The sequence below is a fragment of the Apteryx rowi genome, unplaced genomic scaffold, assembly GCF_003343035.1.
Source record: "Apteryx rowi isolate R43461 unplaced genomic scaffold, aptRow1 scaffold_1302, whole genome shotgun sequence".
Classification (NCBI taxonomy): domain Eukaryota; kingdom Metazoa; phylum Chordata; class Aves; order Apterygiformes; family Apterygidae; genus Apteryx; species Apteryx rowi.
Window position 1 is genome coordinate 29025 of NW_020447534.1, and position 16488 is coordinate 45512.

The following is a 16488-nucleotide window of genomic DNA, read 5'->3' on the forward strand; positions in this document are numbered from 1 at the left end:
GCTCCCCTCTCTCTCCCCCCAGACTGAGCGGGCTTACCAGAAGCAGCCCACGATCTTCCAGAACAAAAAGCGAGTGCTGCTGGGTGAGGGTGGCAAGGAGAAGCTACCCCGCTACTACAAAAACATCGGTCTCGGCTTCAAGACTCCCAAGGAGGTAGGCCCCAGCCTCCCTGCAGGGCCCCAGGCAGGGATACTTCAGTCCTTCGTGCTCCTCTGGCTCAGGCATCTGCTCCCTTTGTATCCCTGGGGAYATGAGGGTCCTGCCATGTGGGGGCRGGTGTCAGGTYRCAGRCAGGTGCRGTTGTTTGGCTCTTCTGAGCATGGTCACTGGGGTGTCCTGTGGTATCTGAGCTCTGTTCACCCAAATGCTGACGCACACTTCTCTTGCAGGCTATTGAGGGCACCTACATCGACAAGAAGTGTCCCTTCACYGGTAATGTCTCTATTCGTGGCCGAATCCTGTCAGGTGAGCTGCAAAGGTTCCCTAAGGAGTAGTGCTTCAAATGTAATCGTGTGATTGCCATACAGTGAGCAAACATACAAAGCCCGTGATGCAGGAGTGTTTGTCTAGAGCGGCCTGGAAACTCGGATGTGGTCCTTGAGCTGCACATGATGCCATTCTCACGATGGTCTTCCAAGTCTCATGGTGAAGGGGCTTTGACGACAATGCCGCATGGCTTTGCTGATGCCCAGTGAAAGGACCTAYTACTGGTAGTTCTAGATGGGCTGTTCTGTAGCGCAGCTGCTAACATAATGCACCAGCAGATGATGCAGGGAACATAATTTTAGTAAGCATATCATTGTATACTTAGAAGGTCTTAGAAAAGACAAAGGATATAAGTTATTTTATAATACAGTGCCAGTTTAAAGGTTGCAGCCTGGCAATAAGGTGGAAACACAGCCTTTTTACCCTGGTAGGATTAGGGTCCTAGAGCATCCCTCCAGGGGTGCCTTGTAACTTATGTTAAGGTAGCTCCAGGGGAAATTACTGAAATTACGGGTTACTGCTTTTAGATGTCGAATGTCACWTGTCAGTGCCAATGTTCTCGAACAGCTCTCCTAAAAATCTCTGTTCTCTATTAGTTATAAATCAAATCTCTGACCCAGTTTACTAATGGTCAGTGTTTGCTTGCTTGCTCTCATCGTTGTCATATTCCCTCCAATTTTGTCACCCAGGTGTGGTTACCAAGATGAAGATGCAGCGCACCATTGTCATCCGCAGGGATTACTTGCATTACATCCGCAAGTACAACCGTTTTGAAAAGCGCCATAAGAACATGTCTGTGCATCTCTCCCCCTGCTTCAGGTTTGTAGAAGTCTATTCTGTCTAGCAGTGATGGGGAGGAGAGTTACCATATGAAGATCACATGTATAGAAGTACCACGCATGCTCAGAATTTCTAATATGCGTATTTGTAATGCTGAACTCATGTTCTGTCGAAGAACTGAAGTGAGCATGCACTTCAGTGCAACACATGTAGTTTTGTTGCTGTTTCTGACCTGGAACCTGTTTGCTGGTGGTGATGTCTAAACTCACGATGGTCTTCAGAGCCCCTGTTGGTGAAGGGGAGCTGCTGACAATGCCAGTGGCAATTGCTGAACCGTAAGACATGTTCTGGTCAGTCTGCCTGTTGTGCTGTAAAACTAGAGAGCTGCAGCCTGCGGCTTTACAATRTTTGAGAAAGGATAACAAACTGGGACAAATTGAGGTTGCCAAAGTAAATGCTGAGGCCAGAGGGAGCAGGTCTAAATCACTGACATTTTTGTCTGCTGAATGCCTCCTGCGCCCATCTTTGGTACGCAGAATTTCCAGAAGAACCTGGACTGGTATTTCAGTCCAGTTGATTGGCCAGGTTTAAGCCTGCGTGTGACTGAAAGCAAAGCTGGTCTCTGGAGGGTTTTCCTTCAGATGCTCRGTGCTCGTTCTGCTTTTGTGAAAAGCTTGCATTTAGTCTTGTATTGGGTTTGAGCAAAWGTGGAACGACAGACTCCAAGGCCTTGTGGCAGCAGGGGAGGATGACCGCTTCTTTTTAAGCACATTCTCRCCCTTGCAGCACTTAAGATTCTAAAATAAGCAGAAGGTACCATTTAAGTACTCAAGGTCATCACTTTCAGTACTGTATTATGCAGTGGCATTTCTGGCATCGTGTAGTGCATATACAGAACTAACCAACTATACATGCAGAAAATTCAGAACCGCTAAGATACCTGTAATGTCTTTGCAGGGATGTCCAGATTGGGGATATTGTCACTGTGGGAGAGTGTCGTCCCCTCAGCAAGACTGTCCGATTCAATGTCCTCAAAGTCACAAAGGCTGCTGGTACCAAGAAGCAGTTCCAGAAGTTTTAAAAACAGCATATGGAAGATATTCAGGACAAATAAAACATTTTATAAAAATGTACTCTGTGTGTATAATCTGAAAGAAATAGCATAGGGATGCAATAGCATGTGTAAACTCATAGGACTACAAAAATGAGTGAAATAAGTATGTTTTTTGGGAAGTGTAAGAATATTGTGCAGATACTGTTCCAATATTTTGGGTTTTCTACTCAGAAGAGAGGAGAGTGGAGTGGATGAGGGAGAAGGGGTAAGAGTATTGTGCCTTTATTAATAAATAGGAATCCTGGTATTTTTCTATGGAAGTGACATGCAGTCTGCCTATGACCAATGAATGAATGTTCTTCAAACTGAAGTGTGGTATAGTCAGCTGTCGAAGAGCATGTTCAAAAGAAAAGTCGGCCTTTCTAATCAGTCTTCTCTCTTCCTGACTCTYGTATTCCAGGAAAGGCTGAACAAGACCTAAATATCTAACATGTGCGAAACCTGTGCMTGGGAAAGAAGCAAAAAGGGATGTGTTTTGTATACTTTTTAGCTATTTCTGGAAGAGCTTCTGTGGCTTTCCAGTTCAAGCCTGATTCCTTGTATGCTTTTTCACCCTTCCACAGCATAGCTGCAGAAGATAACAGATAGAAAATTACATAGTAATTTGGTTTAAAGTGTAAAGCCTGTTAGTGATAACAAAGGAAGTTATATACTTAAAGATTTCATTTTTCATAAGGCTTAAATATATACTTCAGGAGAAAGATGCCATGTGCTGTGTTTGCACAAAAAGGTGTCTAAGCACATTTTGCAAGGATATGGTGTGTCKGCAGTTAAGCAAATGGGAGTTAATGCTAAAGAAATTTTGCTCTTCCTGCAGATTTTTCTAGAGGTGATAGCTGGTTATAGTTCCAACAGTCATGGAAAAACATGTTATTCTTAGAACTGAGTTAATCTTCCATGTAGGATACTGATCCCACATTCAGGGTAAAAAAAAAAAAGTGATGGCATGATTCAATATGGATGAAACTTCTGTCTTGTTTTACAGCAGGAAGACAGTGTATATGGTAAGAACAAGAGGTGGAACAATCAAAATTCAGTATTTTAACCCAGTGTAGTTAAGCTGATAGTGTTATTTTAACCCAACACCCATTTAAAATGTGAAGAGGAAAAGAAACATGATTTTGAGCAAGAAAATCTGACCTGTGTTCTTGCAGATGTTAACTAGCCTAACGTTGACATAGCTCAGCATACAAAGTCTACTRTTGGGTTCCTTGTGCTCGTCATGAAGTGCCTAATAAAACAGTAGGGCAATGCTGAGGCTTGCATCTCTGTTCTGGTTGTTACGATAGCCGGTATTAGATGGGGCTTCCGTGTACACTGCCAGCGAATTAGACCGTCTYTGGCAGCGTTGCTTATTGAATTAATGCTGAAGTGCTGCGAGAGAGAAACGGTGCCCCACAGCTTGCAGAAAATCCTGGATCGTGGTGACTTCTGCATTAACATGGATCTGGCTTACGGAAATTGCATACCAGTTGTGTATATGTGAGAGCTTCTGGTTTATGCMGCTTTAATCTGCGAGGAATTAGGTGCAAATTAGGAGGAATGCTTGTTCTGAGGCAGGCTGGATGTGTATGAGTAAGGCTGATGTGCCAAGAAGTTTCTCTGCCTATCACTAACTAAATCCACAAACCTTGTGGGAAGCTTGGGGCAGGGGTGGGAGAAGAGGAGCACGGGCTCAGCTGGTAGTACAGGATCCCTCTGAAGCGCTGGCAGGTGAGCAGCCAGCACCTGCAAGCGTCAGGGGCTCGAGTTCCCGTCAGGGCTGGGAGGAAGTCACAGCCTCATGTTTTGTTTCATCCCTCCTGTGGCCCCGCTGTGCCTCGTGCRGTGTGGCTGGGAGGGCAGCAGGTCAGGCCAAACTGGTGAAAATGAGGGGACCGGTGCTTTCCAAAAGTGATGGAGGCAAGAACTGAGGAAGCTGGGGGAAGGTCCTCTGCAGGTTTGAGAAGGGCTCTCAGGATGTCCCTGGGTGCCAAGAAGTTAGGGAAGAGCCTGTGCATGGAAGTGCAGCTGGCARAGTGGTGGAGCTGGGGAGCCCTGGGCTGTAGGACCGCTCTGTAGCATGGCTGGCTGGCAGACCGTTTACCTGACTGTCCCTAGGAGATGTTTCTGGCCCTGTGGACCCAGCTGCCATGCAGCCTTTGCGGCTCCTTTGGGATGGTATCGTTAGCTTTGGCTGTGCTGAGCGTGCTGGACGCTTCTTAGTGGGAGTCCCAGTGTGCATCAAGCAGGTTTAGGTAAAACCTGAATTGTTCACCACTTACACTTACAGCCAGACTAGATCAGAAAGGTCTCTCTGTCCCACTGCCTTGCTATAAAGGCTTTCCCAACACAGGAATGCCCTGGGGATTTAGGTTTTTCAGCATAGCTTGGCTTGCAGACTCTTGGCAAGAGCACATTAGCTCTTCTAGCTATGTGAGTGTATGCAATCTGTCCCTTAGAAGCTTTTAGAGGAAAGAGATCAATCTGTTCCCCGCTTACTCAGACACTATTTAAGCGAGGGGAGCAGCAACAGCAAGYGTCTGAGGGTAAGTTACATGACGCAGTGGGGCTCATTTAACAGCTCGCTGCTGCTGAGCAGAAGAGGTCTCGCTACCCTTCCTTCCCGCACGCCCACTGGATCTCCCACTCCGCAGATTTAACTYGCTAACCTGCCAGAAAACAGTCAACTTTTCTTTTGTTCGGATTGTCTTCTGCTGGTTCAACGTCTTGAATCTTCTCACAGCGGGGCCTGGCAAGCGCAGAGTACTGAGAGGGAAGGGAGGGGGGCTCCTAGCCTCCAGCTGGGTTGGGGGAGGAAGGGGGACCCCTGCTTTCTTGTGGGGAGCTATTGGGTCTGCTCATCCCCCTTCCTCAGAGGGTTCAGTGTTGCTTGGTTAGATGAGGAGTCAACTCGGCTGGTTAATTAGCAATGCCTTGATTCAGGGAGGGCTAAAACATGCTTTTCCCTTCCTTTCTTGCACACACTTGAGTGACCGAAGAGTCTGGGGTCACTGGACTTTGTTTTGTACCGGTCCTCATGTTGAAGATATTTGACTCGAAAAGCTAAGCAGGATTAATGCACCTCACTACTGGCTCCTCAGAACCATCTTGCCTGGTGTTAGGCAACTATTTTTGGGATGCCAATAGTTTGGGTCCCTTTTTGCTAGGGACTCTATGTCACCGTGACAGTACCGTATATTATATCTGTATTTGGGCACTGCTGTAATGCAGGACAATCATTGCTGGGGGAGGGAAGGCAGAAAGGTTGAGGAGCAGGCCTTTCCCCTTCTGCTCAGACCAGGGAGAGGTCTGGGAAATTGAGCAGGGAAAAATGCAGCAAGTCAAAAGCAGCTGGAAAGAGGGAGGGTTAATTGTTATGGAGAAATGGCAAACAGCTGGGACAAATYCGAGGAGAAAAAAAACATCAGCTCAAGATGAGGCAGGTGCCATCGAGGTTGTGATATTTCGTCCCAAGAAACCCTGGCCTAATGGAGTTGTACAAAATTTGGTTTGTTATATATATGAAACCAGGTGAGTGATCCAGAGGGAAAGAGAAATTCACAGGAAAGGTGTGAAAGGAGGCATAACTTGTAGGCAGATGTTGGGCTTGAGCTGTCTGGCAGCCTATCACATCACCAGAGGAGAGAGGTGGCACATCGCTCTTCTGCTCCTGCTTTCACAGTAGTTGAGTCCAACTTGCAAAAATTAAGGAGAGCTGCTCTGCCTAGAGCCTGTATTTTTAAACCTAAAACCCACTGGAGATGATATTCACCCACTACTACATGGAAATGATGCACAGTGTATTAATAACGTACCGAAGYAGGTAAATCATCTGCTCCGGCTTAGAGGGCGATGAACGCTTTGGTGCATGAGAAAGAGGCACTTTACCTCCCCTTCACTACCGGGGAGCTTGTTACGGGGTTTCTCCGAGAGATCCAGGTCTGAGCTCCAGCTCCCGTCCCGCTTGGGCTGTCAGGAGCGTTTGCTGGGGATGCGGCTTCCTTGTGTCTGTGTTGGGTCAGGAGCACTTCAGAGAGGGGATAGCGCTGGTAGGAGAGGCGGTGTGTGGTGGACCTGGGGAAGGTGCAGAGCAGCTCGGTCACGCCAGCGCTGTGCCGCTGGCTGGGGTCRGACCAGCCGGGATGGCAAAGGCGGCTACCACATTGCTCAAGCTGCTCTGGTCCCCTCACAGCCGAGCAGCTCCAGGGGCAGATCGGGAGRGGCTGAAACCTCTATCAGAGGCAGCCAGGATCTCTTCCATTTTATGCAGAAAAACTGGGGGTGGTAGAGCAGTGCGGCAGAACGGAGCCCATGGGTGCATGCAGCGAGTGCTTGCAATGGGAAACGCGGAAGGTGTTCACAGGTATGTATTTTCCTAATCTACYGGGGAAAACGTGCATTGACCAGATTGCGTGACGAAGCCGGAGGAGGTCAAGCGAAGGGTGAGGCACTGTGTTAACAGAGTGATTAGCAGAAGCAGAGCTTTGCCTATGTTACCTGTGGGCATTGCTGCTYGCTGTCTCCCGGTTAAAAACCAGGTGTCTCCCCAGAAGATGCAGTCTCGTGGCACGATTTGTCGTTGTGAAACTTCAGGTCCTGCAGCCAGTTAACAACCCTGATGCCTCGTGGAAAGGTCATTCCTGTCCTTCAGACCCACGGGGTCAGTCTGGTCCCATGGCGCTGAGCACCCTGCTCGCACATGGTTTGAAGGTTCCCTGCTGCGAGGGCCACGCTGTCCTGAGACGAGCGACGTAGGAAGGGCCAAGGGAGGAAAACCGCCCTGCCGGCACGTCTTGATGTGCAGTCACGTCTTTGTGATTGCTACCAAGGGGAAAACAAGCCTGGAAAGGGCGAACGCTGCGACGAAGGTAACTTACCCTATTTCCCTTCCGTGGACAGCAGCTTGYGGCTCTGATCTGGACCTTCGGTCTCCAGCATGGTTCATGGCAGCGGTGACCAGGCCTCCTGCTATCCTGAGACTTTCTGATACGTCACAGCTGTCCCAACCTGTTCTGCTACTGTTTTCTGAGATTTCCACCAAAGTCTGGCAGGGCTACTGGGGAGCTTCCCTTCAGGCTCAGCCAGTGGTCTCCGCCTGTCCCAGCACCTCCCCTCCGGTGTTAATGTGTCGCTCCCCGGGACATGATCGGTGGGTTGAGTCCTCCTGGTGACGGTGGAATAAGGCACGCGATTTACCTTGTTTCGATGGACAGATGGCATAGGGAATGTTTTAATGCACCCAAAGCGCGGGGTTTATTCCTCTCTTTCACCGGGAAGGGTCTTATTTAGAAGAGACTGACACTTTACTCCTACATAGGAGTTTAAAATATGAATCCGCCTACCTTTAAGAGATGTTTATAAGACATATTTCAGACCCGAAGTTCTGCAAATATAAAAGGCCATGCACACCAGGCCAATTCCCATTGCACCAGCAATCCCTGTTTGGGCAGAAACATCCGTTATAACACTAGCAATGCCCAACTCTTGTACCGCTCGGATCAGTAGGTCTCTGTGACTCGGAAAAGCATCCGACAGTTGCTTCAGTTTTTCAAGGGGAGGAACGGAGGAAAATCGCAGAGGCTGGTTGTGGGGATATTTAAAGCGGGAAGGGGAGAAGTGGGTGGAACGAGAGCAATCRTAGCATGAACCCAATCGTGTAGCCAAGGAAGGTGATGGGGATGGGGTGCGACGCTGCGAGCCCCGCAGCTGCGCGCGAAGGCAGCCGGGGTGCGGGAGGTGGCAATAAGCACTGGCATGGGCTGTGCAGCTCCGCCGCAGACACGGTGAGGATGGTGGAGCATCTCTAGGGGTAGCGAACCACCAGGTGCCRGTCCAAGGCCGTGAGCGTGAGGATGCCGGACCCTGTCCCGGTGACCGTGTGGGTGAAGAGTGCCCGGGCCAGGCAGGTGTCAAAGCCGATCTCCTGCAGCCTCAGCCAGGAGCTGCACGAGGCGCTGGGCTGGCCAAGGTGCTCCTCACTGCGTCTGCGCTGGGGAGCGCACGGGGCCTCTCGGTCCGGGTGCAACCCCAATAACCGCAGTTTTCTGCCCTGTCAGTGGGCTGCATGGAGCCAAGCAGGGAAGAAATACCCACGTCCATCAGTCCAGGCCTGGAGATGGCTCCAAATGGGAGCAGGGATCGTGAAGCTGGTGGAGCTGGGACCTGCTGCGCCAGACGCCCCAAAGCCACGTTCCTCCCCTCGGCAGCTCGTTTCCTTGCTCAGAGAAGTACGAGACTGAGCACTGGTGACAGTCAGCAGCAGCAGCAGCTTTTCCCATCCCGGCCTTTCTCAGCTCTTGTCTCTTCTGCCACGAAATGTTGCAGTCTTTGCATGTACGGTTTTAAATAATTCAGCCTTATGGAGAGATAAAGCCACTGTGTTAAGATTCCCAAAACTCTTTTGGAAATCTTTATTAGACCTTCTAATCAGTCTCTAATAGCCCTGTTGCATGTCCACTTCAATGCTTTCGTTGTGGCTAATGTGTGCTCTAAGGTGTCTTCAAACCAACAGGACTTAGTGTGAAAAAAAACCCACCATTTTTACTATAAAAGTTTATGAGAGGCAAAATTTCACCAGAATTACAGTAGCTATCATTGGAGTTTTTAAATGAGACCTTAGCTTAGCCATACCCTACACGAGGCACCTTATCACCTTTAACAATTTAAAACAAATAGCTTCTTTTGCTTCCAAAAAATATGAGCTTTGGAAAATTGCACACGACACGTGTAGAATAAATGTTCCCATTAGCCGTGAGCAGATGCACGCAGGATTGGCCTGTTCTAAGAATGGTAACGTCTCCATCACGGCAGCAACACCAGACACCCTCAATAAATATTTATGTTCTGTGTCTCGAAAGCAGCTGTATGATGCATCTGTACAATTACGTTGCAGCACTTTATATTCTGTCGGCTGCAGAGCAGGGAGCTGAGCAGCATCCACCAACACCCTGATGAGCTGATTAGGAAACGCAGGATATCTCCCACATGGAAGTTTTGCAGAAGCAGCCGAGCTGCGCTTGGGCTGAGGGCAGCGATTCCCCCCCGAAAGGTGATGTTTTATGGGAGTAGGGAGGTGACCCGGGTCATCAGCGACATGTTAGTTTTCTTTTGATCCCAGGTACAGATAAAGAAAAACCTCATACTGAATTCAGTCAGTGAAGCTCTAGAAGCTGGTAACAGAAATTAATGGTGCAGCCTGTTTTTAATGGAAAATAGGTCCTGGTCAATTAACTTCTGGAAGGAGTTTTATTTAGCAATTGCATAACATTCTCATTAAAAATGTATCAGCGAATCACACAGTAAGTGGGTTACAAAGTGAATAGATTTCCAAATGTATCTGTTAACTGATTTAAATATTAAATAGCTTTGAACTAAGGGTCTATCCTGATTCTAACAGTCACAGTCTCACTGGGTGAAGATTACCAATTATCAAGGAAAAGGAATATGAAATCATTATTAATAAAAGTTGCATTTTTTCCCCAGGCACATGACTCCTTATTCGGCTGGTTCTGAAATGCACAGTTGGATTGTACCAGTGTTATTCAGTCCACGCTGCTCCCTGTCAGTAATTTGGCTTTCATCCTTATTTATGAATTTCGAACACATCGGTCTCRGTGACAGGCTGGGGATTGTACCCTGCAAAGAAGGGACTGAAGGGACACATAGCCTGCGGTGGGGAACGTGTGCAGGATGCCACCAGGAGCAGATTGGTGACGCTGGGATCCTGCAGATGCTGTGGTCCTGGGGCACACGAACAGGGAGGTGTCTACCAGGAGCAGAGGGGTTAGACAACATGCGTAGGGGATGGTGAGACCAGCGCTGGCAGGAATACTTCACAAAATGCTTTGAAAAGCTGCTGAGGGCTCAGAGGAAACCTAAAGAGGTGGGTTGGAGCAGAAATTGTTTTGTATTGGAGATGAGGAACCGAACTGTTGAGCTTAAATACGAGGAGGCTGAAAAATGTTTCGATTCAGGCTTTACGTTCCTACGCAGGGGGAATGCATTCAGTGCTGCGGTGACGTTCTTCCACCTGGAAAAACCAAGAAAAACAAATTACTGTTGAGAGAAGCTGAGCRCAGGGGATTTAAAAGGCTGTTCCAGAGGAGGGCTGCTCGAACCGCTTCCATCTGGGGACGGCATGCTGCTGCATGAGCTATTTTAGCCCGCCCTCCAGTCTTGAAGTCAGGACTTGGGCTGGTTCAGCCCGGACTCCTGGCTCTCAGGACGAGATCGGCAAGTCGTGTTCTGCAGAGGGTTGTGCTGCATTTCCATCCTATGGGGCCTCCCTGATCCAAAGAGCGTGGCCGGGCATGAGTATTGAGAAATGGCCTAAAACTCAATACTTTGGCCAAGGCATCTTTTCCTGATCAGTTTACAGGATCATGCCTTTTCTTCACCTGCATAAGATCACGACAAATACACTTGTGGTTTTCCAACTAATAGGCATTAGCCTGCTTGCTCACATTTTCAAGGCAGCATCCCTTCTGGAGGTTTAACTGTTACTTGATAAAACTAAGCAGACATGTAAATAGCTGCTAGCACTGCAAAGCTGAGAGTGAGGTGTTGCGTTCACATGGGAACAGCTGGAGAGCAGGTTTTGAACTAGCAGGCTGACTTTTTAGCTATCGTTCATTTTGCCTTCTGCGTTGAAAGACCTTCCAGATAAGCCTTTAGAAATATAAATGGGGCACAAAAAGCTGGGGCTCAGTTTCTGCCGTTGGTCTGACGCAGGGAACTTGATGGTCACGGGATGAGGGCGGCTCCTGCTCTGCCCTCCCGGAGCTGCTAAGCAATGGAAGAGCAGAAACGTCTTAGAGGAGCTCTGTGCGCCTCCTGCTCCTGGAAGCTGCTCCCAGACAGGCTCTGGGATGCCAGGAGACCCAGCAAGCCCATGGTTGGAGACGGGCCATGCCAGGAGCCCTGTGATGCTGCTGGGTGTCTCGGTCCCGTCCACGGCCCCAGACACGCTCAGCCCTTGTCCTGCCCAGAGGCAGCAATGGAGCCAGCCCRAGCGGGGCGTGCGCGGCACCAAGGCTGCCCCCGAGAAGCTTCTTCCCTCCCTGCCACGCGCACGGGGAACATTTTTTTTACCAGTGAGCCAAGGCTCAACGAAGCTCTGTTTTGTTACCCAATATGTCCCTATATCCTCCCAATCTTTTTAGAAACAGCTCTGAGATATTTGCAAATAACGAACCATCTTCCCAGAGCCTGAAGGGACACCGGAGCTCAGTCTGACAGCTCACACACATGCTATGGAGAAACACGCCTCCGCCTAGAACGGGGAGCAGATTTATAAAGCCTTTGTGCCAAACTCTTCTGAGGTTCCCYGCTTAATAGCGGCGCATCTGCTGCGCGCCTGCGCACGCCCGACGAGCCCCGAGCGAGCAACTGCGAGATCGTCTTGCCTTGGCATTTCAGGAAGGGGGAGAGAAGAACATTCTTATATTTAGAAGTAGTTATTTATGAATTAGAAAAATGAATACTTTCGYTGCTGGCGCTGCCGGCTGTGTGGAGGGCAGGTGTACTGGTGTAATGCGTTTTTGAGCTCCAGCGGAGAGCGAGGCAAAGTCAGGAAACACCGCCAATGTAGACAAAGGGCAGAATATTGCTCAGAAATAGCTGAATGATTTTGGAGACTGCAATAATTGAATTGGGATTAAATTTAACTGTATGAGGAACAAGGCCATGCACTGCAGACTARCAAAAAGATGTTTTTCTCTAAAACAGGATCTTGTCTGTTAGGCAAAACAAAGAAGGTTCAGATGAAGACTATGAGCTGTGTAGTTAATATAGCTGCAAAATAAGGCAAAAAAGACTSTGTAATGCAAAAGATTTCATATTAGCTAAAGGCAAGTGTTTGTGCTATTGTAGAGGGCAGTGGTAGGATCTCACCTGGAACAGCACGTGCTGTTGTGTTCCAGAGAGGCCGTCTCAAACCCAATCAGGAATGCAGAAAGGCTACGGAAATGGCAGGGAAATTAGCAGCCGACTCTGAGAAAAGTAACTTATAATACAGCTCGGCCTGTTTTGCTGTCTAAAGCTATAGTGTCTAAAGCTACAGAAAAGGGAAGGAGAATGCAAACAGAAAGGAAAATAAATAGGGGAAAATAAAATGCAGTTAAGCAAAAAGATGATCTTGGAACAAAAAAAGAGTAAGTTTAAAATGGTCACGGATCAGTCTGGGCTGGAGATTAGCAAAAGAYGTCTCAGCAACAGGGATGTGAGGTCTGGAACAACTTCCAATTGGGATAGCAGGGAAAAAACCTGGATGATTCCAGGCTCAGTGGGCTGGTGATGGCAAGGAAATGGGCCAGGGCACTGAACATGAGGCCACCACACTRTCWCCACCACRGCARCCACATGGGCAGAGGACATTWGGGCCAGGCTGGGGCTGAAGCTCACCTCCTTCAGCCTGAGCAGAAGATGCTCCATGGCATCRCMGACGGGCTSTCTGCAACACCCGCCAGGGATGACATCCCAAGGAGGCAGCAACAGGCCTGCGCAGGGTCTCCTCGGCTYGGGGACACCCAGGGTACCCRGGTCCCTCCCACAGCAGGCAGTCCTGGGCTGTGAGGGGAGAGTCCCCATCCTTGGGATCCCGTCCAGGACGAAGGTGGTGGAAGCTCTCCCAGTGTGGCAGGATCTCGCCATGGCCAGACTGAGCACCTTGCCCTTCACAGCAGCTTTTGCTTCCCAGGCAGGYGAAGAATAGGAAACAGCGCTGGCAGTAAAGTTACGGGCGTGCATTAAAATTCAACCCTGCAATGAAAACAGCTTTGTAATGTGGACTCCCATAACTTTCTGAAAAGTTCCTRTTCTGGCCTGAACTTTTCCATCTCCATTCCACTGCTTCCTAGCAGGAAATCAAGCCAAAGCACATTTGGATATATCTCAGAGAGCGGAAAATGTCATCTGCCCACTGTATTTCTGGAATAAGGACACAAGAGACAGCAGATTCTTGAAATCGGAAAGCTACTTTGAGAAGCTAATAAATGATTTTCTTGCGTTAGGCACCTATGAAAGCCAAAAGCATAAATAAGTAAAAAAGGGATTAGCAAGATCAATCGATGGCTTGCAAACAGAGTGTTCTCTRTTTAGTCTCCAGCACCGGGGGATCCTAAATTATTGATGGAGAAGAGCTAGGAGAAAGCAATTTTTATCTGCCCTTCTGTTATAATCTTCCCTAAATATCTGGCAACTGTTGGAGACCAGAGAGTGCARGAGGCATCTTTGGCCTGACTCGGTTCTGCCATGTCTTCAGTAGCCAGCTGAAGAGGCACGTAGCAGTGTCACACGTGGCCCTTATGGCAAAGCATGACCACAAGCACGTCTACATGTGCCATGCAGACAAGGAGAACATTGACAAGGCGAAGGTTTTTAACCGTGATGGTTTGCACCACAGGGAACCATGTCCAGGGTTTGCAGGGATGCATGGTTCTTGCTCCACCCTCCACTTTCCTCTTCACGGTAGTTTGTCACCCTGCACCCACCTCTGCTCCCCCAAGCTGCTGCCTTCCATGGGCTGAGTTTTGTCCCGTCTCAGGGAAGAGCCAGCACGTTTCCACTTAGCAGTGTGATGTTTCTCCCCCACACGGCCCATAAAAATTCATCCTTTCTGGCAGAGAATGAATTGGGGAAAATAAAATTTCTTTCCCTTTGGAAATTGCCCTTTTCCCTGTCCTCCTGCCCACTCCGAGCCCTGTGCCAGGCAGCCTGGCATGGCTGCAGCGAAGGCACCTGGTCACCATTGGTGTCCCCTGGCCGCAAGGCACCCACGGTGCAAAGCGGAGCAGCAATGCTCCCGGCTCCTGCTGAGCCTGGGGCCAGGGGTGACCCATCAGCGCTGGCATCTGTCCCGTAAGGTCTTCTCCCTGCCCTGTCCTGCTGAGCCTGGGGCCAGGGATGACCTRTCATGCACTGGGTCTGTTCCATGARGTCTTCTCYGTGCCCCRTCCCCAGSTGCTGGAGAAACWGACCCTGAAYCCCCCAACCTGTCAGGAGAGCGGACATCCCAGCCACACAATGGACCTCCCAAGTCACCCAAGCTTGTCAGTTTTATGAACCGAAACACAGCTAAGGAAAAGCAGGGAGGGACTACACAGCAGCGGTGCCTGGTGGGGCATCACAGCTGCCTCCCCGTGTGTGCAGAACCAGGCATCTCACAGCGAGAAGGTGTCACTGAACCTCCTTGAGCAGGGGACCAAGCGCCAGCCGTGTCATCCCATCACCCGCACACCATGGTTCGCTTCACCCGGACGTCCCTGCATTCTGTCCGAGGACTCGCCGCACCCCGGCACCTCCCTGTGCCACAGCAGTCCCTCAAGGCTTCATTCCCAGCAATACAGGGGTCTTAATTTCMCTGGAGAGAGGCTCTTGCCTGAGTGTGCCAGGACCCTCACACGGGGAGTCTCCCACCTGCCCCACAAGTCAACTGAGTTTCAGCATAAACCTCCAAAATAACCTTCAGTGATGACTCACTTAAAAGTCTTTCGGCCTTTCTCCTCCCCACGGCACCATTTACAACGGGGTAATCGCTAGCACACCGCAAACAGAGGTCTTTAAGTGTCTGACGTTCATATAATTTTAGTAATATTCCATTTAGGGTTTGTTTGTTTTTTCTTCAGGCCAAACATGACACATCAAATAAAAGAAGGCAGAAAACAGCTTTAAGGATATAGCGTCCAGGGTGTTGCTGGCAGTGTTGGGAGAAGCTGTCAGTTGTCACCAATAGCAAAGTCACAATGTCTCTGAGCATGAACCAACACAGAGAGCAAAAGTCGTAACTACAGGGTTTAATGCTCCACATCTGTAGAATTTGACTCCCAGGGTTGAGAAACAGGATGAATAGTCCTTTTCCACTTTGTTCTGCATTCCAGTAACTCACCCTGAACTACAGGCCACTGAATGCCTCCTTCAAACCCATTTTTTCCAGGACACCTGGCACAAATGCAGACTACAATAATGACTTGATTAAAAAAGCTTTCTAGGATCAAAAACGTTTATTTACAGAACAGCACAGTCTGCCTACATGAAGTGCATATACAATAYGGACAGAATCCCCCTTTCTCTTCGCTGGCATGAACCCTGCAGTGTCTATTTTAGAGCACACACACTGTTTTCGCGGTCAGACCTAGCAGGGCAGTCAACAGGAGGTGCAATGGAAAGAAAATTCCTCCATGGTTCTTCTTGTTGGAACCAGGATGACAAAACTTTGGCTTCTTGCTTCGGCCAAAGAGGCTGCACACCCTGTCCTGGCTTTCCTTGGTCATCACAGCGTACACCAAGAGGTTCGCTCTGGGCGTCACCAGGAGGTAGGTGTGGATGCAGGGAGGCACGTTCCTGCCAAGGCGGTAGGTGAGGATGGTGGAGAGGGCAGGTGTGTATGAGACCAAAGTGGTGCAGACACGGGCAGCGCAGGTGCCTATGGCTTTGACTTGCACCTTCCTCAATGACAACCTGAAGACAGCCCTGAGGATCAGGGCATGAAAGGTAGCAATGAACGCAAAATGAAGCACAGTCACCAGCAGAGCCACACAGCTATGTAGACCAGGTCGATGGCTGTGTCTGCMCATGCAAGCTTCACCATGACCATGGGCTCACAGTATGTGTAGGGACGAGTGTATGGGAGCAGTAGGACAGACACTTGATGAGGAAGGGGCAGGAGAGCACCAGAATCACACTCCCAGCCTGGCAGTTGTGAGCTGGTGAGGATGGTGGTATCCTGGAGTGGAAAGCAGATGGCAATGTACCTGTGCAAGACCATGGCCACTGGTATGGTGGACTCAGTTATGCAGAAGGTGTGAATGAAGAAYCACTGCATCAGGCAGGCACTGGAGCTGATTTCTTGGGTCTCCAGCCAGAAAACGCTGAGCTTTCTGAGAGTGCTGGAGGTGGTCATTTGTGGTCAGCACAAAGAGGGAGAGGTACACAGGCTTCTGGAGGCTGATCTATGTCTGAGAGACATATGGCACCCAAGAGCCTCCCAAACCCCTCCTGGAGCCCAAGCAATGACCCTGGGCAGCCCATGAAGGGCAGGGTCCATCTGAATGAAACTTCCCCACCACCACCTCTACATCTCTTGCCCAGGGATGCCACCCATACATGGCCTGTGCTTCCAGCCCAGATA

General features: G+C 49.4%; 2 protein-coding genes and 2 non-coding genes across 4 annotated transcripts in view; 3 read left to right on the plus strand and 1 right to left on the minus strand.

The window, feature by feature from the left end:
- Positions 1 to 2400, plus strand: part of RPS11 (ribosomal protein S11) — a 27970-nt gene extending 25570 nt beyond the window's left edge. The window contains exons 2-5 of the mRNA XM_026056307.1: positions 11 to 154; positions 391 to 466; positions 1177 to 1306; positions 2225 to 2400. Coding sequence (XP_025912092.1) covers positions 11 to 154; positions 391 to 466; positions 1177 to 1306; positions 2225 to 2348 — 474 coding nt within the window. The 3' untranslated portion in view covers positions 2349 to 2400. The remainder of the gene's footprint in view (positions 1 to 10; positions 155 to 390; positions 467 to 1176; positions 1307 to 2224) is intronic.
- LOC112961301 lies at positions 605 to 695 on the plus strand. Its single transcript, XR_003251991.1, has one exon. It is a non-coding gene; the product is annotated as a small nucleolar RNA SNORD35 (small nucleolar RNA).
- LOC112961300 lies at positions 1515 to 1608 on the plus strand. Its single transcript, XR_003251990.1, has one exon. It is a non-coding gene; the product is annotated as a small nucleolar RNA SNORD35 (small nucleolar RNA).
- A 5766-nt stretch (positions 2401 to 8166) lies between the features above and the next one.
- On the minus strand, positions 8167 to 16260 carry LOC112961298 (putative olfactory receptor 52P1). The gene is given in 3 exon segments (XM_026056309.1): positions 8167 to 8352; positions 15476 to 15903; positions 15906 to 16260. Coding segments are annotated over 3 exon segments (969 nt in total).
- Between the last annotated feature and the right edge of the window lie 228 nt (positions 16261 to 16488).